Source organism: Nelumbo nucifera, chromosome 2, assembly GCF_055504915.1.
Source record: "Nelumbo nucifera cultivar China Antique chromosome 2, China Antique-T2T, whole genome shotgun sequence".
Taxonomy (NCBI): Eukaryota; Viridiplantae; Streptophyta; class Magnoliopsida; order Proteales; family Nelumbonaceae; genus Nelumbo; species Nelumbo nucifera.
Window position 1 is genome coordinate 48454864 of NC_142650.1, and position 26643 is coordinate 48481506.

General features: G+C 36.4%; 1 protein-coding gene, 1 long non-coding RNA gene and 1 pseudogene across 2 annotated transcripts; 1 reads left to right on the forward strand and 2 right to left on the reverse strand.

Moving 5' to 3' along the window:
• Positions 1–1136: 1136 nt before the first annotated feature.
• On the reverse strand, positions 1137–3207 carry LOC104602480 (transcription factor bHLH93-like). The gene is made up of 4 exons (XM_010266172.3): positions 3008–3207; positions 2326–2451; positions 1994–2164; positions 1137–1374 (listed from the first exon to the last, which is right to left on the reverse strand). The coding sequence occupies exons 1-4, from the start codon at positions 3083–3085 to the stop codon at positions 1276–1278; spliced, it is 474 nt and encodes a 157-aa protein (XP_010264474.1). The 5' UTR covers positions 3086–3207; the 3' UTR covers positions 1137–1275.
• Positions 3208–15737: 12530 nt separating this feature from the next.
• On the reverse strand, positions 15738–16672 carry LOC104602479 (uncharacterized). Its single transcript, XR_016082868.1, has 3 exons — positions 16326–16672; positions 16120–16210; positions 15738–16022 (listed from the first exon to the last, which is right to left on the reverse strand). It is a non-coding gene; the product is annotated as an uncharacterized LOC104602479 (long non-coding RNA).
• A 2701-nt stretch (positions 16673–19373) lies between these two features.
• On the forward strand, positions 19374–19860 carry LOC148802185 (uncharacterized; annotated as a pseudogene).
• The last annotated feature ends 6783 nt before the right edge of the window (positions 19861–26643 follow it).

Below are 26643 nucleotides of genomic sequence, written 5' to 3' on the forward strand. Positions count from 1 at the left end.
AAATAATTATTTCACTTCCATTTTTCAAAAGCGTCTTCTCTTAGAATTTATAGAGAAAGGTGATTTCAAAAATTAAGAGATAGATCTCTTAGTCCATCAAATAAGTGGTGCTGCTACTGACACCATCTCTTAGATACAAAAACTCGTGGTTGGTGGTTTTGTTCATCCAAAAGGATAATGGTGCGCATTTCTATGAGTCTGAACGGTTGAGTGTTGATGTTTAATTCTCGTTGAAATAAGCCGAATTAAAGAATATTAACTAAGAATCAAGTGAGTTAAACAGATTAAAATGAACACAGTGTGTGGTACGTTTGTCCAGAACCAGAGTAGTTCGTCAGCACATTTTAGATACTTCTGCATTGCTAGCTACAGTACTGGGTGAAAGGACAGATGGTATATATCAGCACTTCGTCTAGGGATCTATATTTGGAAATTAAGAAGACAAGATTCTGCACCACACAATTTGCAATTTGATTGGGTTGACAAGGAAAAATATCATTTAAGGGAGCTTTTCAATCAAAACGCTTCAATATTTATTCTCATAAAGATGCATGAATGAATTCTTTATCTCTGCTGCCAGGCATGCCAGAAATTAATAGAAATTTACACTAGCTTGATCAATCTCCTGCACTTTTCTCCAACACGTACTATGGAGATGTAAGAAAAAGTGCAGGGGAAAAAGTTTAAGATGTCCGGCCTCGATCGGTTATAAATAAAAGTGATGTTAAAGCAAATGAAGTAGAACATTCTCATGAGACCCCATTCACATGTTTTTTTTATCATAATCTCCCTCAAATTTGCTACTCAGGGGATTTTCTTCCGTTCAAGCCTATTGGTTAGCTTGAGGGTCTATCCCTGTGTGGGTGTGGTATCAAATTAAGGTCGTCATATTTGGTCAGAACAAGTATTTTTTTGTATTCCCCCCACTCGTTCTGTATATTTATATAACTAACTAACTAACTAACTATATAGATATCTTAGCAAAATAAAAATAATAGTAATAATTAATGATGAAGGCAATTGTATAATTATCAATATCGAGAAGAAAAGGGTTTTAATCTTTTTTTTTTTTTTGCCATTTTTCATGAAATAGTGGTTTTGTGGATTTTGGTTTAAAATTTGCGACCAAAACAGTATTGGATAAATTAGTTATATAGAAGATTAATTAATATTTTGCTTCATTAGATAAATTACTCAGCCTACATGAAAAAAAAGAAAATTAGGCAAAAGATAAGCATAGGATAACAAGAGATTTTCCTCTTTTGGTTTTCACTACTATTGTTCTTGCTCATTACTTTCACTCCAGCTCTTGATAGCTTGCAACACTGCTCGTTTCACCATTTGAGCATCTATGCTTTCAACTTGTCCTTGACTCTGAAAATGGATATATAAAATCCGCTTCAGTGGCATTCCTTGAGAAATAAATATATACAAAGACAATTAACACATGTACATATAGTAGACATGTATTCATGGGCACGTGTAGGATCATATATATATATATATATATATATATACACCAATCAAAATGTGATTGATCATGCAGTAGTACTCATCTAAAAGCATGATTCATACAAAAATGTATCCATCCATATAAACATACATATTGCATGCATTATATATGCAGCGAGTAGGGTAGGGTCCCAATATATGGATTGAGATGGAAGTCTGCAATTGAAATTCTGTCTTAATGCTAACCACCCATTATCTTGTCCCTCCAAATTATATATATATATATATATATATATATATATACATATATATATAGTGTGGTTGGAATACCGATAAATTTAGGCAGAGAAGCCACTGGGTGAAGCAAAACCTCACACGTGATATTTGTTTGAACGTATACGGTTGGTGTTAGAGGTGTAGACAGTTTGTCATTCTTTACAGGAATCGTCTGTGATGATATGTTATAGAGAGAGAGAGAGAAGTAAGTTGGTTGTGTAAAATAGAAAACATATATAGAGATAGAAAGAGTTCACATTCTTACTTCTCCACCAACTGCTTCTAGACGAAAACTGTCCGTACAAGAAACTCTGGCTTCCAGCACGTTGAGGCCCAGCTCCTCAAAGGCTTCTAATATCGAGACAAGCAAACCGGGGCAACTCTTCTCTGAAAACACATTGATTAAAAAACCTTTTTCTACGGTTTCTACTGTGACCTGCCCATGAATTATAAAATCGGAATTTAAATACAGGTTTTGTCACTTTGAATTTATATATATAGAAATAAACAAAGACAGAGACAAAGTTAAATATTGAAATTATTAAGACAGAATTAACAGAGGAAAGCTAACAATAAAAAGAACTGATTGGAGCGTACCACTGGCAATGGATTTTGGCAATTGGAGTTCTGCGCATTTGCAATATCTTGATTCAGTCTTTCTACCTTTTGCTTCAACTCTTCTATATACTTGGATGCGTCCACTATAATTGAAGTTTTATTGAGCTGCCACCGATGCACACAAAGGAAATAGTATATTAGATGCATGGTAATTGCACCAATAACTTGGCTGGATTTTTCTTCTCCCTTTCAATGATTTCTTTACTTTTCCCTTGTAAACTAAATAGGCTAGCTATCTATATCTCTTCTTTTCCTTTCTCTTGTTGACAGATTTCCAAACTAGATTGCAAAATCCCGAAAATATAAACTTTGGTACACAAATTTTCTCTCGTGTAACATAATTAAAGATTATCTTAGATTTCAGGTTTTAATCTCCTTTGCTATAATATTATATGTTTATTGTTATTTCCCACATGTTTCACAAAGAAGATGGAAGAAAATAAGATAGAGAAGGAAACAGTTAAGTTAGAGCGAGAGAAAGATGTTCAACCAATCGCAAAGGAATTTTCAATTTTCTTCCGAGAATGTTCTTTCAGATATACGTGAATATAGAGAAAAAGAAAAACCAGAACAGGGATTGTTATCAACGACATGCAAAGACAAAGAAAACCCAAAGGAGAATGCTAATTGAAACAAACGTTCAGAAATACAGAGAAATTACTGCGCGAGAGTTTGTAACGGAACGAAGTAGTTGAAGCTTCTCATACAAAGCAGCCCTCTTGTGCTCCCTCGAAACCATCTCTTTCTTTCTCCCTCTCCTTCTCTCTGTCTCTCTCTCTCAAAATCTTCGGTCTGTTTTAAAGAGGGGGATGAGCCCTCAAATCTATGTGATCACCTGTTTCCTTCCCACATGAGTGCTTCAGCTTCTTCGCAACAAAATATATAATATATATGCTCTTCAAATTACCGTGTTGCCCTTTGTCATTTTCCTCCACAGCTCTATGTATATCTGAAATGCTCCCGGTTCTTTTTCTTCTTTCTTCTCCTTTTGGTTTCCAAATAATTTTTTGGTACTTGGTTATTACGGAAAATTGATTTAGTTCTGTAGTAAGTCATGTTGTGAAATTAGGATAAACTTAACCCTTTCCACCCAGTAATTATGCACTGTATTTCAGTGCCACTTTATTTCATTGTTTTCGATCTCTAGTTTTGGGATAACTGTTGTTTCCCATGAGCGAGTATGAGTTTTTGCTTAAGAGTAATATTAGTTGAAGCTACAACGAATAGGGTTTATGGCTTACAAATTTTTTGTCATCTTCAGTTCTCAATACTTGTTTAAGCATGTAGTTAGTTCAGATTACATTCATTAGTTGTATGATTAACAAATGTTTGGAATTAAGTATCATGATTCATGAACTTATTAAAAACAATAAAAATAAAAATAAATACAAGACCTAGTACCAATCCAATGGAGACAGGGAATCATTGAAAAATTAAAAAGAACACCCAAAAAATTATAAGAAAATTACAGTGCAGGATTTGCAATTGGAGCTAGCCCGTGATTTCTTTTAACTTGTCATAAACGGAAAATGTATGAATAAATAAACAAAAAAGGCAACATCTCTTGGCCAAGAATGGGACCAGAGAATCAGGGTTCTCTTTATTTTAAAAGTTGGGTGCAATACAAATAATAGAAGGAGCAGAGATGTAATGCAAATAATGGGCATTAATTGCCTATTATATATCTTATTGATTTCGTCATCTCTAAGCATCATTAATTAAATAAATACGTACCCACTAGGTTGTGCGGCATGTCATATTATATTAATTAATTAACAGAAACAACATGTGTATAGTATCTAATTCTAAACTGATATAATTGAGAATATTATAAAGAAAAAGTAATTAGAACAAAAAGAAAGAATATCATGAAGCCCATTTCGTCTGTAGGTATTCTATTTGTAGGATGGGTGTCTTCGTATTTTCAAAATTTAATTAATAAAGAAATATGTAATAAGTGGAGGAGGGAGGGAATGAAGGAATGAACAAGGGCGGTGGGGACATTTTGGTAAATTGAGGTGAAGAGAATGGCGTTTTGCTTTTGCATGGCAGGAGCCGGGGGTTGATAGAGGAGGGGTCGGAGGGGAGAGAGGGAGTGGGGCTAACGCGGAGGAATCTGCTCGTGATCGGGGCGCCATCGAAAGCTGCGAAGGAAGCGTCAAAGGATGTTTAGTTGTGAATGCCTCCAAACACTCCTCACGGGGGACGTGTCTCTCTCTCTATTCTCTCTCTCTCTCTCGCCGTCACCATTTTGTCCTTGCCTTTTCTCTCTCTCTCTCTCTCTCTCTCTCTCTCTCCTCCTTCCCTCCTCACAGTCACAGGTGCGAGGTGCCATCCATCTCAATTTCTCGCTCCCCCGGCATTTCCCAGCTTCTCATGTCATGCCTACGAATATTTCCCTTTTATAAATTATCATGGAAAATTTAAAAGAAAAGAAATGTAGCGGTAGCCTAACAAATAACAATATATAAAAAAGAATAAAGAAAATTAAATTTGAAGAAAAAGAGAAAAAAGAAAATCAAACTGTTAGATGGTAGACCACCACCATGTCTCATGGATGGGACCTACTACCACATAAATCAAAACCTTTATACGTAGAGTTGAGTATGACTTTCTGTTGAGAATGTCTCAAAATTGGGGGTTTTACATTTGGGTTGACACAAAGGTGATTATGATGCGTGTAAGGGATTTTTCAGACACTTGATATAACTGTTGCTTGCCTTGTTGTTTAGTTTCACATCTTTACTACCGGCCACCTCACATTTGTGGCTGTGGCTGTGGCTGTGGCCATTTCCTATCTAGACCTGGCCATGGACCGGATCGGACAGCTGAGTCCACGAATCGGAGACCCATCCCACCCACTGACCCTTATATTGCAAGCTTGCTCCTAAAGTACTCCTGATTTTTAAGGGTTGAACGATTAAATCAGCACCGGCCTGTGCGGGTTTGACAATACGGATATCCTATGGCATTTATGATTGAAGTCCAAGCTAACATGCAAGTACCCTCTGATCGAGTTCAATAAACCAAGAAGTTGGCAAAAGAAGAAGAAGATAACTGAGCAGCTGCGGCCTTTTGCAATTTAATTGCATGTGACTCTTAGCTTTCTCTGCCTTTGCTGATTGTCTTTTATAACCCCACCTTCACCGTTTTCTTTGAAAATTACTTATTAGGAGCTAGCTAAAGCTAAAGCTCAAATAATATTGTCTCATGCAACCTAACCTAATTAATGATCAGTACTGTATATATATATATATATATATATATATATATATATATATATATATAATGTCTTTTGTTGAGTACTAGTCACCCAGAATTAGCAGTGTTAATTGGTGGTTCTGAATCAGTTTGAATCCAAGAAATGATCACTTACGTGAGAGGCTAGCTCCAACCATGGTGCATGGTGCATGGTGACAGACCTCCAAAATTCGAGTCAAAAAAGAAACCCGTATTTAACTAATAATTTGTGTACCTGCAGGCTGCAGCTGAAATTTGAGTCCAAGGAATTTATTTATTTAGGTAGCTAGCTAATATTTCCAAGAATTTTGTACCATGCATAGCTAAGCTAGCTATATCTGTCATCAAGGAAAATGATCTAAAAAAGGTGCCCCCTGAGAAATGATATATATGGACCATGACCATGGGGGTCGTCTATTACCGTACACCTGGTTCACATGTGCATCCATTTTGGACTTATACATCTCTGCTCCATCTATGATCTCATTTCCAGTATGCTTAAATGGCCCATTGACTTGTATTCTACAGTGGTCCATGGACTTTCGCCATTCTCAAACCTAGATAGTTTTTGTATTAAAACTCCATGGATCCGCACCAGCTCCAAATGGGCCTACTCATCAGTTCCTACGTTAATTAATTTCCTAGCTAGCTAGTTTTTACTTTTTAGTTTGTGTGTGTATGTACGTATGTTTTGTAGTATTTGATCTCACGGTGAGATGAGATGTAGTAAATTAACTTACAGCCTTTCATCATCAAATGTAAAATCTGCCTAGGCCTTCTCTATTGCTTCCAGCGTTGTCTCTATTCCACCACGGACAAACCACGTACCCACCCATTCACATGTGTGCCCTTTAATCATTACAACACAACAATCTACCCACGCACACACACTCTCTCTGCTCCGACCTTGTCTATTGCCCTAGTGTGTATATGTTGCTCCTCCTAAACTTTTCAGGCGTTTAGGTGTTAATTTATTTGTTAATTGTTAGGGTTCATCAAGAAAAGCAACTTCTCTATTTCCTTAATCCTTTTATAGCTAGCTCCCCTTTTTCTTTGATCTCAATTGGTTTAATTAGCCTAGAGAATAGAGATTACATTAATTATGTTATATATATATGTCACCCTGATGAACATCCAGTTTCTCTCCTCAATCTCAATTTATTACGACTTTGAGTTTTTTTCTTTTTCAGCCTAAAATGCTAAATTTCTCCACTGGGTCATTCAAATCAATATCAAAGTCTCAATGTTCCATAGAATGATATGCCATGAACCAACTTCTTGCTTAAATAATAATTCTTTTCATTTCTTTGCAACCAACTTATTCTGTGGCCCCCAACATCAATCTTGAGTTTAATTGTCTTCATAATAACAAAGAGGATTAATTACATCATGTCACAGAGCTTTGTCTAAGAATTTTAAATATAACTTCACCGTAAATTGTCTTAACTTATTTGGAATATTTCTATCCCTCCATTCAGCTTTTGGTCTTAAATGCTACCATTCGGATAAGCATTAATCCTTGGCGCGCTTTTTCTTGGTTATCGTAGTAAATTATCATTTATTGGTTTGATTATTTTGAACTTTTCAGTATTTGTCTTTGTATTTTTCCCTAAGAAAATCAAAGCACTTACGCTGTATTTACCATTTGGTTTGAAAGATAAGGCAGAGAAAGGCTCTTTCGAACCAAATACAGCCTTAAAGAATTGTGAACAGCGTAATTATGCTAAATCCAACTTGAACGTTGAATCTCGATCTCTTGTCAATTGAGGGTCGATGATGCTTATCGAATGATGTTATTACCAGTTCGAGTAAAAAATTTGCAAAATAAAGAGATATGATAGATGGCTAGCTATTATATATATAATAAATCGACTTGTTAGTGCTGATACTCTATAACCCAATTAATGGTGCTATTTCGTCTACTTAGACAGTGTTGGTCGAGTTCATTAATTTCAGTGTAAGATTTCCAAATTTTACCCAGCAAAACAAAAAAGGTAAGTGGTCATAGACCGTAATAATAATTAACTAAGGAATAATACAGTTCATATATAGCTAAGAACTCCATGTTATTATAATAAGCTTGTATATATAGATATTTACAGACACCCTCACTGAAATGCTCATTTTACAACTTCTATTGATTAGAAAATTCTTCAAAGGAATGAATATAATTTAAAAGAAAAATAGCAAATTGGTTAATTAATGAATGAATGAATGAAGTAATCAGCGTTGAAAATTAATAATAACAAAAAGAAGTGCATAATTAATTAGGATGTTTTAACCTTAGGTGATTATCTTAAATATATAACTATTGTGTTTTGGGGTTTGTTAGTTGCAAACAAGTGGGAGCTTGAGAAGATTCTTTGGCCGATTTGATTGTTCTCTTCACATGATGAAAAAGCCTTAACAGCTATATAGAATAAAGTGTACGATAGAAAGCTTTTGGCGTAGCCTTCTCATTACAGGCTGATACCTAATATGGCCATATTGCTAGATACATTGCTACGTGCTAACTAAAATATTGTAATCAACATGGGATATGATTTGAGTAGTGCGTTGATGACCTGTACGCGTTTTTGTGTGGACCTTTTCTCTCTCTCTCTCTCTCTCTCACACACACACACATTTTCTTAGTCTAAACATGTGAAGAAATAAAACAAGAGAGAGAGAGAGAGGGTGGGAGAACAAATTTGAGGACCCTATCATAGTATCATGCAATGAAGATATTACTAAATTTGGAAATGCTTCTCGTGACGTTTCACAATATTCTGTAACATAGTTTCTCGTAACTGGGGTTTCAAAGCGTTTGTAAGATGACAATAAGCAAAGACATGTACATCAGCCAAAAGCCAAAAGGTAGGGCTGTGTAGTAGTATAGGTGTGTAAGTTCCCAAATCCCAGTAGTAAATCAGGTATGTACGCTACTGTACCAAGAAGAGAAGAGTAGTTCAAACACAAAATTACCACCCTCACGCTCATATTACTGTTTATCATCACCAGCTATATATATCAAAAGTTGAAGTTAGTTAACATTATTATCACAACCCACATAGTTTTTTGTTTCTTATTTTGTCCAATCCCTGTTATTTTCCACTTTTTTTTTTCTCTCTCTCTAACATAATAAAAACTATCCCTATTGTAGGACTCTTGTGACTTGCTAGCAAAGGTCACGTGAGTTTCACTTGGGGAAAGTACATTCACATGCAAATGTGCCAAAGAAAACAAATTTAATTAAAGTATAAAGTTGAGAGATAAATACCTTATTTTTGCATGAGAGAGAGAGAGAGAGAGAGAGAGAGAGCGGACAATATCTTGTGGGCATTTTAAAAAGAATCTAGAGAGATGAGATAAAAACACCAAAGACAAGAAGTTTGGCTGGTTACATGCCTTCCCATCTCCATACACATTCAATTGCAAGTACCAGGTAGTGTTGGCTTTAGTGGAAAAGGGGGGGCAAAATGGAGAAATAACATTTCAGATATATATATATATATATATATATATATATATATATAAAATATAACTTGTAACCTGAGTTGAATTGGTTACAATCTAATTAAGGAGCACACATAATATCCCCATTAAGCATTTTCTACTTTGCTAGGGACATGTCACTTTCAAAAACCACATTAATTGCTAGCTAGCTAGGCTCTATCAACATATATGTATATAATATATAAGTTGAGAGAGAGAGAGAGAGAGAGAGGAATTAACAAGAAAAAAGGAGAATGAAAGAAATGGAAAAATGGTCGCTTTCCACCGGTTGTGAGTCTTACAATTCTCTCATGCAATGCTTACAACGCAGATTTCCTATTACATGCGTGTTTTTGTACGTATAGAAGTCTATCCATGCGTGCAAAGAAACCTCACAGTCTGGAGACGACAGCTCACAGCTATATTTTTCTGTCTTCTTCTTCTTCATCTCAACTGTATCTTTCCTTGAACCACATTCTCTTCAACACTAATTCTACATCTACTCTAGCTCCGCACTTATTGTGTTAGACTGTAAGCCATTATCCATTGCCCAGTTGTGAAGCAGCACTACTGATTTCATAACTAGCTAGCATTCACAAATCACAACAAGCAAGCAAAAGGTCGTTTTAATTAATAATAATTTTCCATCATATCCCATCCATTAATTATCATGCATATTCCACATAATCTGTCACTCATTCTTCTTGAAGCATTTTTGGAATTTGGAATTTGTATTAAAACGCAGAGTCGTTTCACAAATATTTTGTTACCAAATTGCGACGAAACAGCAGGTCTTAACAAACAAGAACTCATATTAGTTGTTATTAAAGAAAGAAAGCAATAAAACCTATGTCTAGCTAGCTGCAGTATATCTATTATCTAAGTATCTATCAATTCTGCTGTGTTTGGACCAGGCAACTGGTGCTCTGGACATGGCATGGAGGGGGAGCCAGTTAAGCGCAGTACCATTCTGCGTTGTTTAGGGAACACAGCATCGCGAGGAGAGCCAGTTACAGGCAGTAGGGTTGTCATATATTCGGGTCGGGTCTGCGTTGTACCGCAGTGATTGAGACAACATTGAGGTCACGGGCTAGCTAGGTTCGAATTAAATTGAATAAAAATTATTTTTAAGAAAAAAATTAAAAGCAATAATAACAATATATTGGGCAAACATCAAGAAGACACACGTGTTTGTTTGTCCCATCTTCTCACAACTCACATGTGGGCAACCACCAAAATCCACGAGAGGATTAAACCAGACCACATAATGGCACGAGCGTACAAGACCCTTCAGAGCTGCAGTAAGGAGTTTTCAACTGTTGTGTTTCTTAGTTGGCTTTGGATGGTTGGTATATGCATGAAATGTTGAGAGTGTTGGATTTTGCATTCCTTCACTCCATTATATGCACTGTTTGGAACTCAGCATAATATAACAAAAAGAGAACCCACCAAGTACCCCAATATAATAGCAAGAGTCTTCTTTATCTGATTTGTTTAGGGGATATCAGGATTCATGGCTTTAGCTTTTGGAAAGTGAGTCGTCTCCACTCCACTCTCCAGGGCCCATGCAAATGCAATAAATACTAAATAGTGGTTTGAGTTGAGATTGCCTTAGCCCTGAGGAGGAGTCGCTACTCGCTAGAAAGTAGAAACCAACGTATATACAATACACCCTAGCTCCAAGGCTCCAAGGCTCCAACTCCAAATAGGGATATGAATCCCTTCAAGAAATTATAGGTCTTTATATTGACATTTGACAGCAGTTGGGATGTCCATCTATTTATTATATTCTCCAACATTTTGCCTAAATGTTGTGCTATTCAGCTACTATGGGGCTTAATTAATTTCTCTCAAAGTCTCAACAACTATATCGATCATGAGTGTTTTGGCTAACAACAGCAACTATCTTCACTTCCACTCAAAAAGGTAATGACCATATATATGTTCACTGAGTGCTGATGAACTTTAACTGCTATTAATTAATTTGCTTGCCTTCTTCTTATTCTAACCTGACCCTACAAAAAGCGAAGATCATAGAGTTATTTGCTTTAAACTTTTAACTCGTCCGTGCCATGCACTCGGGACTCGGGATAAGCTGATGAGTGAGTCCCTTCTTGAATAACGTTGCTCTATGACTTGTTTCCCTCTGAAATCTGAATCCAATCTCCACCTCATATATATCATGGTTTTTAAGTCTTGGATATATAAGCAACTTCACATTCTAGTCTGAACCTTTTTTTTTTTTTTGAAATTCCAAATCTTTTAGCATTTTATTTGGAATTTTATATATTTCTTTTAGCATGTGTTTCACTTAATTAATTGACAGTGTTCTTAATAATATTGTTTATATTACTAGTTTTCGTAACAAATCAATAATTGTGTAATAGATTCAACACAAAATAACCTGCAAAACAATCCAACATTTTCTAAAAATTTAAAACCATGTTCTGTATGGGAAGAGTTATTCAGAGAAACTTGGATGAATTTAACCTCTTTATGTTTGTTTCTATACTCCCTACTTCTATTATTATATTTCATTTTTTAGTGTCAATATAACTTTATATTACTTCTATTCTTTAACTTTTATGATCTTCAATATTTTTTTCATTAAAATCTATAAAATATTTTGAAATAAACATATAACTTAACTAACCAAGTTAGTCCACTCAATAAATTTAAGGGATTTTTGGACTGCAATACCCTCAGAAATCTAATTTGCAACCCCCTCCTAGTCTACTAGTAGCCCCCCCCCCCTCCTATAAACCGCATCCTGTCCGTGAATCTGGCATCAATGCACAGGCAGGATTCAGTCCACCCCTAGTCTACTAGTAGCTCCACCTAAGGGTGGACTGAACGGTAAAAACCCCTAAATTTTAACCAAAATTACAATTTTTGTTAGTAATTGAGGTAAAAAAATGTAAATTAAATATTCTATTTTCTATCACATGTTATTGTTCTATGTAACATTGGAATTATTTCAGAGAAATAGAACAAATCAAATATTGTTCACTTGTACTTATTCTCAAATTTTCTTGCTAAATTATAAAATTGCTGTTGATTTTTATCCTTCCATTTATTTAATTCCAAAATTTACAATGGGTTGTCAAGAGGTTAAGTTTAGACAGGATACTATATATTCCATTCAGTTACATATATATATTTACGAGATCTAAATTCAAATTGATTATAATTAAACTAAATCTTTGTTTTTCTTATATACTTAGATGTTATAACATCATAAGAAAACCGACTAAAATGACTTCTAGAAAATTTAAACATGTAAATTTTGGTTGAATATATAGTACAAAACCAAATATCCTTTTCTTTTTTTATTCGGATAAACAAACGATGAAAAGACGATCCGTTACCCGGCCCCCACTCCCGGCAAGTCAATCAGAAGCTTTGCTAGGTTTCTTGAAACAGAATCAGGCTAAGAAAGATCGCCATGGGCCTCTTGTGTCTAGTGGACTAACAGATCTTCTGCTTTCTTACCTTTTCGAAGATTATGAGATCATGTCACAGTAGTACTACCTGAAGTCATCATCTCTTGAGTATGCTCCAGTATATTATCCAGATGTTCGGGCCTGGATTCGATAGGAATTCTTCAAATCAGGCACCTAATTTACACCATTTTATAGAAAGAAAAGGAAGAAGAAAGAAAAAAGAAAAGAAAGATAAATAGATAAATAGATAGATAGCAATATTGGTGAATTAGATGGGGATGATTTGGATTTAGTCCAATGAAATAAAAAAAAAAAAAAAAAAAAAAAACATTTTGGACTTCATATGTGGTCCATGTGGCTCCTTAGAATATCATAATATGAACGAATTTGGATCATGTATGATCATATTCACGGGAAGCCCTAATACTATTCCATGTATGAATGCTGATGAGCAAAGAACCTTGGATTCTCACTTTAAAATAAACATAAATAGTTGGAAACTAAGTTCTTTTTTCTTCATGTAACTGGAGGTTGTGGGCTTTCAATTAGCTATGGGTTATGGACTAGAGTGGACCCAACATTGGAATCAAATTTGGGAAAGCAGAAATGAAAGAGCTGAAACCAAATAAAACATTGATGAATATGACATAGTCGAAATCTTGGAGTTATCGTGAATCCATCAACTTTTTTGAAATCCATGAATCCACGAACTTATCATAAGTGCCTAATTAATGTTCACATAAGGCTGCATTTGGAAACGATGCAGATGGAGTGTAAATCCTGGTTCAGGGTAAATTTGTACTCTGATTCACTTTTGCCAGTGTTTGATAACATTACATTTATGCATTGACAAATGACAGCCCAATGCATATATACATTGATAATAAGATGTAAAAGTACATCAATAAAAAAGAATTAAATTTGCATCTAAATGGGCTTTTGATAAAAAAAAAAGAAGCATATACTTTATTGAAATTCATGTTTGCATCCATTACCGCTAAATGTCTATTTAGTAAGAAGATAAATTTGTCAATATAAAACTAACCCAATTTTACAATTTACATCACTTATTTGCATCATTTCCGAACACAGCCTAAAAATTCTTTCCTTATAGTTTATTTATAGAGCCCAAGGTGATGTCATGTACCCACAAGATGAGTCACATCAGTCTTCACCAGTGAAGCATTAACCGGATATCCAATACACTTGAAGAGGCTTGTCAGATATTCTTGAAGACCCACATGAATATTTTGCCATTGGTAAAGATTGACGTGTATTCATCTTGTGGGTGCAATAATAAAATTAAACCTGACAAATTATCTCCAGACTTCAGAACTTGGTTTACCATGAGAATGACAAATTTTGAATGAACAAAACGAGCAAGGGTGTATGGTATAGCAGCAGTGTGTCGTTGTTACATTTTAAGGTTGATCAATACAAAATTGTGAGAGAAATTTTTCTATGTAAGATATTTAGAAAATAAATATCTTGAGTTAGTTAAAACAAATTGCTATTTCTATTTAAAAACTCACACATGTATGTTTCTAGTTGAAATGGAACTCAGATTGATTAACCCAAACTGTTTCAAGTAGAAACAGCAATAGTATCAAATACAACTCACGGAGGAAAGGTGTAAAGAAGAAGAAAGAGAATATTTAATAGCTCCTATTGAGGGAGGGAGTGATCATGGACCGTGACGAGCCAAATTCTGAGTGGCCCAGCTCATACGGAGCCTAAACACAAACCCTGGGTCCAAGGCTTGAGTTCTTAGGCCGGGCTGCAAATGATCGTCATCTCTATTGAATTCAACTGAGCCAGAGCTTCAATAGTCAATACCAATGCTCCACATGCCCCCCAACCCTCGGCAGAGATTTCTATATGAAAACCAACCGGGCCTTGGCACCTTCATTCGCCCAATTTGGGAATTCCTTATTATTTTCAGCTGATGCTAATTTTTGAGATGATAAGCCTTTTATTTTATTGGATGAAGTGCAAAATGTAAGGTAATTCTGTAGAGATCACATCTGCGCCTACACAGGGGGTTAACTTTGGCTATTGGGGCCAACAGCCTTTCTTGTCGAAAGAGTTTTTGGGATGGCATTTCACTAATTCACTCGCATGCTTTTGTTTTTACTTAAACTCCAACAGTCAAAGTTTTTCCTAGTACATCTCAGCGTGTATTGGAAATATCTTTCAAAGTTGTCAGATACATGGTTGAGATATGCTGTAGGGCATTTGTGGGGTACAGATGTGGATGAAATTGAAATCTCATTCCCATTATTGGTGAAATGATATTTCTCCCATTTAAGGAATCAGCTACTGACCATTCCCTTTCCTCGAAAATGAAATCTCATTCCAACTGCTCTTAATTCCATTTTGATTCCTGTCTGAACCAAACAGATTAGGAAAAGTTCATTCCAATTCCGATTCTAAAAGTTTTTAATTCCTATTCTGATTCTGACCATGAATCAAATGAATCCTTAGTATATTTAAAATAAAGATCCATTTGGTTCATAGTTGGAATCAGAATAATCATTCCTATAATCTATTTAGTTCAGACAGAAAAGGGAATAAAAATTAGAATAGCAGGAATGGCCAAATGGGATTTCATTCTCAAGGAAGAGAGAGGAAATAGGTATTCTCTCAAATGAAAAAATACCATCAATTCCACCCATTGGAATCGAAATCCGTAAACCAAACAGAAACTAATTTTAAAAATGATCAATTTAAGTGTTTAGCGTTTTAAAAACAAGTTTAACTACCTGTCAGTGCCACAACGATGTTCGACTACCATCTCTCATTACCTTTTCCCATGAAAGCGGTTTGATTTATGCTTTCGCTGTGAGCAAGGATTGAAATCATTATTAATTTTTTTGATTTTATTCATTTTAATTTTTTTGGATGTTCCACAATCCACTTTCAAACACGTATCCGGTGACTTGGTCATTAGATCTAAAGAAATTTCTCAAATTAAAGGTTCGTCCTTAGTGAGATTGAATCAAGGTCACGCCTTTTGGCGATAGATCTCAACGTTTTTAATCATAATGTGGTGGTCATTGGTCACCAACGCCTTTTGTAGCTGCAGTCTCAGTGTTTGTTAAATGGAGGAAGAAAAATTCTGAGAGATTTTTGTTCGATGACTTGCGAGATGCAGCTATGTACTTTTACTTGGATTAAAACCGACTAATCCGATAATGGTAATCCTTAATCCTAGTAGCAAAAAGAAAAAGCGAGGGAAAAAGAATATACAAATTCTATTCATATAGTTCCGTCATATATGTATATACATACATAAAAACGAAGGCATTCATCCTTCGTCTAATCATCTATCTAAAAGACAATAACCCATGATATTACCAACTTCCGCAATAAAAGTAAAAGAAAAAACAAACACTGATTTAGCTGTTTAAGGGAACTTGGGCAGAGTTGGGGAGCTGATCGCCAGAATGGTTGTTTTCGTAATAATGGACAATCGCTGCACCAGAGAGCACTGCCAAGGTTAAGGCTTGTGCATGCATCCTGCACCCATAAAAAATTCAAAACATTAATGCTTGTTTGGATAGATGATCTCCAGCCCACATTGTTCCTAATTTATGAATGAAGGGGGTCTTCTTACCGAGCATGTATGAGCCTCATGCTCGTCTTAAGTGGGGTTCTCGAACGCGTATAAACCAGTGATGCCCCAATTGCCGATGCCCACATTGCGCCTGATGCAGAGAAAACCTTTTAGTCTTTTTCATTTTAGGAGATGTACACTACATAATCCACAAGGACAGAGAGGAAAAGCAAATAATTGAAAAGGAGGAGGAATTAATTACTTACTGATGCTGGTGAGTTTGTGTTCGGAAACCCAAGATTTCAAGGAATCCATCTTCTGGTCTGATATGGTGTGGAAAGAAAATGGGCTAAAATTTCCACAAAGAAGAGAGGAGAAGAGAAAGGAAGCAGGAGAAATGGGTAGCTCTATGTGATCGGGTGGGTAGAACTGGAACTGTGTGAGTGTTAATCCACTCAATTGTGAGGTAGGGAAGGTTAGGGCTGTGCTACTTATATAGATCTATCATATTGTAGCCCCAGCACCCGGTTTGTGCTTCTCTCTCTCTGTTTCACAAAACCTGGGGGAGGCTGCTGAGCTACAAAACTACCGGCAGACTGAGGTTAGTGGTTATGGGAAGTGGGAATCCCCATCTTTCATTTTAAAAAGCTACATACGATAAATAAAAAAAGGATGAAAAATGTATATGCACCGTCGGATGTGGTGGAAAAGCGAGATTCTTCTAACTTACAAAATACGGGTGTCAGAGGTCCCTTTCAAGTTTCAACTTCTCTCGAGGACTATGGTTATTTGTTATTTATTATTGATGGGAAAGACACGTGTCTAGGTACACAGAGGTCTGGTTTCTTCATTAGTCAATGGATGGTCCCCACCTAAACAGAGATATTTACACCCACCATGTAATTGGCTCGATACCTTTATTTTTTGTTTGGATTCGGGCTCTCGCAGCTCGCTCGCTGGCACTAGCAGCATTTGATTTTGGAATAGAAATCATGATTCAACAACCAAACCGGAGGCGTATCAAACCACCCGCCTCTGGCGACTACCGACTGCCGCAAGCTCGACTGGCTGGGAAATGAGAAGTGAGCCAGTAGTAAGGACCGACCTATTAACATGCAACAAAATACATCTTTGATTCAGCTAAATGACTTTGATTATATTTACCCATAATTTCTGGGGGGGTGGAAAACCAGGTGCATGCATATTTACAAGTTTAACGACATAAGAACAATCAAACTGAACTACTACATCTCTTATGTAGAGCAGAGCAATCTTGCTGTTTACAACCTCAGCCGCAGCTTGTTAATTAGCAATTTGGCAAGGATTGTCAATTGCTCGGACCTGACTTAATTATTAAATGGAACAAAATTATAGAACACACCTGTTTCAATTATTTAACAGGATAATCGGGTGTGATCCAATTAAACCAATTAAACAAAATTTATACTTATCTATGTTAATAGCAACTTAAAATTTTATTTTTGATAATTTAACCTTAATAACAAAATATTATTAAAATAATAAATTGTTTATATGTTAATGAATCAAATACTTTAAATCAAAATTATCTTATATATAATTTATCAAGTTTATCCTTTTAGACATAAAAATATAACAAAAATTATAAGAAATTAAAAAAGAAAAACCTTTATATATTATTTAACTCAATAATTTATTAGATTTAGAGAATGGTTTTGAAAACCAAATCGGATTGGATAATTGAACCAGTTGACCCAGAAATGCGTCACGTAACCAGTTCCGTTTCACCTTAAAAATTAAAATTGCTCCAAAGCCATAAACTGTTGATTTGGTTAGTGACCATTGACCCGGGAAATAGAACCATCGACTCGGATAATGGTATTTAGCCATTTTTTGTTTTGTTTATTTTTTAAGTCAAAGCATCAATAACCAGTCCCAACAATTATTTTTGTCGCATACACAAAATATCCACGCTATCCAACAAGCTTTGATCACAAAAGGCACCATCAACTTGAATTGAAACAAAAGGCATGGTGCTACTTCCATCTGATTCGGGCTGCCCTTATTGAACTGCTCTGGCTATCTTCTCTATTAACCATTTTGGAGGGTTGAGCTCAAGCCTTAAATAACTGCTGTTGAAACAGACAGCTGTTAAAATGATTGATGGACAATCTATTTGGGCTTTTTCAAATTTTCACTAAACATAATTTGTAGGCTGTCCATATAGGGTCCACCCCAAAGGCCAAAACCGCACTTCAACCTTCTCAAATGGGCACATAGTCCTATTATTCTCAAGCAGAGACATGGGGTGGGAACACTTAAAAGATATTACCCAATGGCTCTTCAGAGGGTAGACTAGGTACACTCCTAACATTTGGTAAATGACCCCCTACATGTGGTGAGAGCATTGACCTATAAAAATATGAATAAAATACAAAAAACTTCCGCTGAAGTTTTCTATAATCATAAAAACTTCTCCTCAAATTTTATTTTAACAAAAAACTCCCTCAACTTTTGGAAAATTCAACATAAACCTCTTTTTAAAGTACCCATTTTACCTTTTGCCTCTGGCAAAATTATGGCCTTCTATTCTATTCTTCTTTCGGTGTAAAATAGATAAATACGGCACCCGGTGCTTCTTTTATAGATGGTATCTAACCGCTGGCGAGTGCCAAGCTGAACTGACAATCAAATGAAGAACCATTGGAACACGCATTTGAGCAAGAAGCTTCGGATAAGAAAGTAAAAAAGGCAAACTTGGTGTCTCTTCATCACTAACAAGCTCTAAAATATGCAATCAAGTAGAGAAAGTTCTCAAGCTCCCCACTAATTCAATTTCTGATCTTCAGCTACTTGTGACAGCAACATTACTAAACCTGTCCAACCCAAAGTGAACTAAGCTTTCAAAACACTGTTGAAGTGTTGAACAAACAAGATCCGACAGTTGGTGAATGTTTTGAGAGTTCTTTTTGGCCTTTCATAGATGATTTAAATTCAAATGCCCTTAGCTTGACAGAGCTTCTTAATGGATATCCCCTTGATGCAGCCTAGCATGCCTTATAATCTCTCTCTCTCTCTCTCACACACACACAAGAAGAAGAAGAAAAGGTAAATACTCCTTTGTTGTCGGTTTTAGCAACCTCTAAAGGTAATACATGGGTGTTATATTAACTTTCCATGCATCTCTAAATAAGAGATGCACCCAAACACTTATTTTACTAGATAAATAATGTTTAGAATTCAAGTGAATGCAAATGAAATTGGAGTAGTTATTACTTATAAAACTGTCAAACATCCAAGGAAGGGTGCATATTGCACTCCTCTTTTTGCACGAAATGGAGAACACAGCGATTCTGAAGGATTCATGGTTCAAACTGGTTGATTCAGACAAGACAGGGAGCATCACTACCCCTCAGCTCAAGAGAGCTCTAGTAGTAGGAAACTTAGAATTCCCTCTCTCCGTTGTTTAGCAAGAAAATGATCAAAATGTATGATTTCGATCGAAATAGAACAATGAGCTTTGAAGAATTTGTTGCTCTTAACAAGTTTCTTCTTGAGGTTGTTCAGCAAGCTTTTTTAGACCTAGGAAGGTGTCGTAGATTTCTTGTTCCTAATGATGTTTATGAGGCTTTGATGAAGGTTGGGTTTTCCCTTAACTCTCTTGCTTTTTATACAGTCTGTGAGAGCTTCAATCAAAAGATGAATGGAAGATTCCAACTAGATGATCTTATAGCACTTTGTATACTTTTATAGTCTGCCAGGAATCTATTTAATTCATTTGATACAACTAAGCAAGGTCAAGTAACACTGGATCTCAACTAGCTTGTTTCCTGCACTGCCAACTATAGAAATATGAGAAATCAAACTACTCCACCATGTTCTCCTCTTTGTCTAAAGATACCCTTAGAATTCTTTTGGTGCTTGAGGAAATTGTGGCAAATCTAGGCATTTTGTGTATGCCTATGTGTGAAGTTCTTTCTTCATCACTATTCTAGTACCTGGATTGAAAGTAAACCCAAGATCTGAGATCTGTTGTCCATGTTTCTTTGTATAAGCATTATAAGTGTGTATTTATTGTTGGATTTCCAATGAACTGGTGGACATTTTGAGGTAAAAACAATGGAGTGCTTTCTACCAGATTGGTTTATCAATAGTAAGAACTGCTTGCTTTTACCATCACAGGTTTGTATATCGTCTCCATGGCATGTGTCTGAACTCAATGAAGTTTCAAGTAGAAAAAAAGGTGGCATGAGTATGAACTCGATGGAGTTTCAGAGAGAAAAAAGGGCGGCATGAGTTTGAACTCGATGGAGTTTCAATGGGAAAAAAAGGGCAGCAAAAATGGGTTTTTCAAGTTAAAGTTTATTTCATTTTATGTGACATCATATACAAAACGGTAAAATGTGTATTTTAAAAAAAAATAATGCATCAATCAAACCTTTTCCCATCTGGGAAAATGAGGGAAGGGAGGTTTATGTTGAGTTTATCAAAAGTTTAGGAGAGATTTTTGTTAAAGTTAAACTTGAAGGGAGGTTTTTATGATTGTCAGAAACTTCAGGAGAGGTTTCAATTCATCCATAAATGCCATACCACAATTGTAAAATGTAAGTGGAAAGCAAGCTTGTCATCTTCAAATAAAGATACATCACTAAAGCCCAATGTGTTCATCCTCTCAAACAAGGGAGTCTCTGACAAAAGATAATAACATACTATAAAAATTCTTTCTTATTTTGACACAGAATATGGAAAGGAGGAGTTGACCTTTCCTTTTAAAATAGGTTCTGCATGACAGGGAGGCAGGGAGGCTAGCATGATCATGAATGGATCTCCACAACAAGAGCTTAGTTCTAGAGGTCTTTAGTTTCCAAAGTTATTCCACAACCTTGAGCTCTCCTAGTTTAACTCACTAAATGATTCAGCTCTTCTCACCCATATGGTCATCTGCTTACCTCCTAGTTTAACTCACTAAATGAGTGAAAGTTCAAAACTTTATTTGTTAGTATTTCCCTCCTATCAAACACAATTCTTGAGAAGCACATCTCTACTTGCAATGAGGCTTCTCTACTCCCTTCTATAAATTAATAATCATGTTTAACTTCATGCAATTAATCTTAAGCTCACATTTAGAAAAGCTCCACTAAAATCTCCTTGTCAACTTGTCAACTCCATACATAAAGATTGAGGAAACAATAAGGATGGCATAATAGGAGAGTCTCAAAAACATATTCTATGAGAACCAATGTTTTAAAAAACGATCCAGAAACGGAACTGTTTTGGCCATTAGTTTCCAGGTTAATGGTCCAATCATCCGGTTTGAATGGACAGTCCATTCTAGCAAATAAATAAATAATGGTCAAAAACCGTTGTACGGGTCAATGGTTCAACCGTCCGGGTCAATGGGTTGTTGACTTTTTCAACGGTTTCTTACCAAAATCAGGTTGGGGGTAAAACGAAACCAGTTGTTTAGATGGCTCCCGGGCCAAATGGTCTGACCATCCGGGTCAACGATGGTTCGAAAACCTTGATGATAACCACTTTCCCTCTTTGGGAAAGATGTTTCACTTTCCACCACCCTAGAGTTCTTTGTTATTGGAAGAAGAAGAAGAAGAGAAGAGAGAAAAGAGCAATGAAGAGAAGAGAGTTTGCCAAAAAGTGTTTAAGGGGCAACGCCCCACTAGCTTATATATTAGGGTGTTCAAATAAATAGGGGTTATTACAAGAATACCCTTAATAAGACATAAACAGAATTAAACACATAAACAAGCCTATTAACAATTAGAGGTGTCAATAGTATTCGAAAATCCAATTTTGAATTTGAGATTTGAGATAATCGAATTGAATTCGGAAATTCAAATATCTAATCGGTTGAATTCAGATATGACCTGATTGGATTTGATAAATATCCGAATTCGATTGATTATTTAATTCTTATATATAATATATAAAAATATTTAAATGTTTTATATAATTTATATATAATAATTAAATGATATAAATAATTTATATATTTATATACTTTATATAAATAAAATATTTATTCTATATATATTAATTACCTAAAATAATTAATATTGGTCAAATTCGAATTGAATATTTGAATATTTAATTTAATTCCAATTTGAATGTTAATTTTTAATATTCGTTGGATGTCGATTTTTTCTAATTGGATTCGAATTCGGATATTACCTTATTCGATTCAAATCCGATCCCACTCCTACTAACAACCCATTTACGGTCCATTAACGGTTTTAACAACAAGTTCTATTAGCCACTCTTTCTATAACATAAATGAAAGTTGTACTTTTTAATCTCGGAATTTCAAGAGGATATCAAGAAAGCAGCCCTAAATATAAACTCAGCTTCTGAAGTTTTATTTTTATTTTTAAAGCTTTGAAGATTAATCTTTAGAATTTTAGAATAGTGTCTTACTAAAGAATTCCTCTTATTTTTATAGATTGACTATTTGACATGTTGCCTTTCATAGACATCAAGGACTCCCAAGAGCTCCTCCTATTCTTTAAAACTAGCCTTCATGAAGATATATAGCTATCATTAATAAAAAGGTGGGATATTCTTTGGCATTCCCTATAATTCCAATTCAGGAGATTTTACTATCATATTGGGTAGCTTAGAGACAAGAAGACAAAGTCTCTGAGACAATCGAGAATAATATTGGGGAAACCTGATACCCCCGAGATAGGTGGATGACCTTATTTGAAGACCTATTGGTAATGATGCAGTAAGTTACATACATTGCATAACTCAAACTCACACATAGTTGTTGATTCAAACTCACACACCACTGCTAATCCAAACAAGATGAGGCAACAGGTCCTATCAAGCTAATCTCGCACATTACTGTTGTTAAGGCGAAGAGGTGCAAAGTCTCAATCCCACTAGCTCAGTAAGGCAGATCTAACTCTCTTCCCACCTGACCCATTCACCCACATCCTCTTCCTAGCCAAAGCTTTTCACCTCCCATTAGAGCACCCCGCTGCTTCATTAATGGCGGAGACGCAAAGCCATGCAAAAAACACAGAAAATAGAATCATCATCAGCATTAATGGATAGACAGATTGCTAAGCTAGGCGAAGAACTGGCTCAACATGCAACTTTTTTAGGCTCAGTCTATGAAGTACATATCGAACCTGCCTTGGAAGCCCTCAACGTGGTGGCAAGAACATTACAGGGAAGAATCTTCCCAAGGATCCAAGTGAGCGAGGAAAATATCAAGTCCTTTGTAAAAAATACTTGAAATCTAAGCTCAGGGGTTGAAATTGACCATGACGACAGCAAAGGATGGGTCTTCATCTTTGACAACGAGGGTGACATGCAACGAATCTTGGAAGGTGGCCCCTAGTTTATTTGCTCAAGCTGGATGCTCCTAGAAAAGTGGCATGAAGGATCTTCGGGAGAGAAAACTAAAATATGGCACCAAAGTTTATGGGTGCAACTCATCAACATCCCTCGCAGCCACATCTCGAAGAAGAACTAGAAGTTAATTGCCAGTGCAGCCAAAAGGGTCCTCGACATCCCAAACCCAATCTCACCAGGCAAACCCTCACGAGGTAGAATAATCCGTATGTGCGTGGAAGTAGACCTCAGAAGACCTCTCTTTCGAGGATTCTTTCTCAAAAACTCAGAGAACCTAATGTGGATCTTCTTCGTGTATGAAGGCCTTACTAGAATTTACTTCTTCTGTGGACTGGTAGGTCACCAATGGAAAAAATATAGACACCTCCCTCAAGGTATCCCTCACGAAGAGATCCTCACTGAATTGGAGAACCACTCACTGCAGGCACCAGGAGAATGGTTGAGAGCTGAATTCAAGCTGGAAAAACCCCTAAAAATTCCGGTCCATCAAGTTGCACCGGTTGCATGTAGGCAAAGTTAATTCAGAGAGATGCCAGCTCGGATGAAGACTCCGAAAATGAGCTTATGGAGAAAAGGCCAAGACTTCTAGAAGCATCAGAGAGTCTAAGGAACCGCCAAGGGAAACCACCCTCTCAGATGAAAGAGAACATAACAGACGAAGGGGGCGAATCGTCCAAGCGGAAGCACTCTGAGTCAACCCAGGCTCCAACTTGGAAGAAGAAGAAAGAAAGTCAGCCCTCGGAACTTGTGCAAAATGTGGCTGCAATACCTGCGCAATCTCAAGGTTCAGAATCCAGTTTGGATACTAAAGCTATAATTAATTCCCAAAACAAGAAAAGTAGAGGAAGATCCCCACGCTATAAAGTCTCAACTGCCTTTTGATAATCCGAAACTAAAATGAATGAGCAAGACTTTGAGACCCTCTACAGAAAGCTTCACTACTACAACTCAACAAGTATTGGAGCTAAGGGTCTCAGTGGTGGACTGCTTTGTGGTTGGAAAGATGGGTCTCTCTTTTAGAATAATTGATTCCTCTCAAAGACATATAGAACTGAGAGTTAAGTCAAACCCTCAAAACCACAATTGGACTATCTTTCTTCTCTATGGCCAACCTAGTAGAGGAGACAGAGAGGACTACTAGAACTCCCTGATCACATCTAAAACTTACCTCCTAAATACTCCATGGATTGTGATTGGAGACTTTAATAACATCACCTGCACTTCGGACTATGAGGGTATAAGCAGTAGAGTTCACACATCACAACCCCTACAGATCTTCATAGAGCAATTTGGCCTCCTTGATTTAGGTTGTTCTGGCCCATTTTTTACATGGACAAATAACCAAGTAGGGAGAAGAAGGGTCCATGAAAGACTAGACAGAGCCTATGCAACTACGCAATGGCTAGATTGGTTCCAGGACATAAAGCTCCATGCCCTACCAGCATTAAATTCAGATCACAACCCTCTCATACTTAGTACCTCCCCCCTATGCTATAAAGGGAAAAAACCCTTTCACTTCCTTCCAATGTGGGCAGAACATGAGGAATGCAGTCAAATCATTCAGGAGCAATGGAAGAAAAAAATAAACGGATCAAGGGCATACAAAATAGCAGCCAAGATAAAAGCAGTCAAAAAAGAGTTGCGCCATTGGAACAAAATGATCTTTGGAGATATCACCACTACCTTGAAAGAACTAGAAGCTGACATATTAGAGGAAAGAAAACATTCAAGCATTAGACTCAAAGAACTGGAGGCCCAGTATAACAGTTGGCTGAAATATGAGGAGCAACTTTGAGGCTAAAGTCAAGGGAGCTACGGCTACAGGAAGGGGATCATAACACCAACTTCTTCCACCAAAAAACAAATTATAGGCATAGATGGAATGGACTAGAATGGGTTTGGAGCAAGCATGGAGAATGGTTCTCAGACCCCAACCAAATTGCAGATACACTCAAGAACCAAATCCTGGATGTAAGTGGAGTAGATGAAGACTTCATCCAAGCTTGGCTTGAGGGACTCCCATTAAAAGAGATCTATGAAGAAGACAAATATCTCTTATCACTACACCCACTCCTGAAGAGGTCAAAGCAGCTCTTTTCCAAATGAACCCACACAAAGCCCCGAGCTCAGATGGATTCACAGCCTATTTCTTTTAGCATTACTAGAACATTGTAGGGAGTGACATCATTGCTATGGTACATAACTTCTTTCATAGCAGAACACTCCTAAAACAATTAAACCATACTCTCCTAGCCTTTATCCCCAAAAGAACCGGCCTAGAGATAGCAGAACATTATAGACCCATAAAGCCTATGTACCACAATATACAAAATCATTGTGAAAGTAATGGAAAATAGGCTCAAACCTATACTAAAAGTCCTAATTGATGATAAAGTTGCCTTTATTGAGGGCTGAAGCATAGTAGACAACATTATCCTAGCCAAGGAAGTTATCCACAAACTGAAAACCCAAAAAGGCAAGAAGAAATGGGCAGTGCTCAAAATTGACATGGTTAAATCCTTTGATACAATGGGTTGGTGATTCCTTATTCAAGTAATGAGAAAAATGGGATTCCCAATGGAGTGGTGTGAAATGACATGGCAATGCATCTCCACAACTTCTTATTCCATTAAACTCAAGGGTAGCACTTATCAACACTTTCTAACAAAAAGGGGTCTCGGACAGTGAAACCCACTCTCACCTTATTTGTTCATTATAGGAATGTAGGTCTTATCAGCCCTACTCTATAAAGGCGAGCAAGATGGAAGTATCAAAGGAATCCAAATTGCTAAAGATTCAGCCCCAATCTCCCATCTCTTGTTTGCCGATGACTGCCTCATTCTTAGCAGAGCTACTCCAGAATCCCTCCTAAATATAAAGAGCAACCTAATCACCTTCGAAAGACTGTCAGGCTAGTACTTCAGCAAGGGCAAGTCCAGAATCTTATTTAGCAAAAATACCCACAGAGTCCATCTCCTCAGTTGGCTGGTAAGCATGAAGCTAATGTCTTTCCACTCAAAATACTTAGGAGCAAAGTTGTTAAAAGGTAAAAATAAAACTATAGTAAATAGTGAAGTAATAGACAAAGTCAACAAGAAACTGGATTCCTGGCAGGCCAAACTCCTATCTCAAGCAGGCCAGCTAACCCTCCTCAAGGCAGTCTCTCAGAGCATACCCATGTACACAATGTTGCACACTCTCCTTCCTTCAACAATCTGCAAAGAGCTTGAC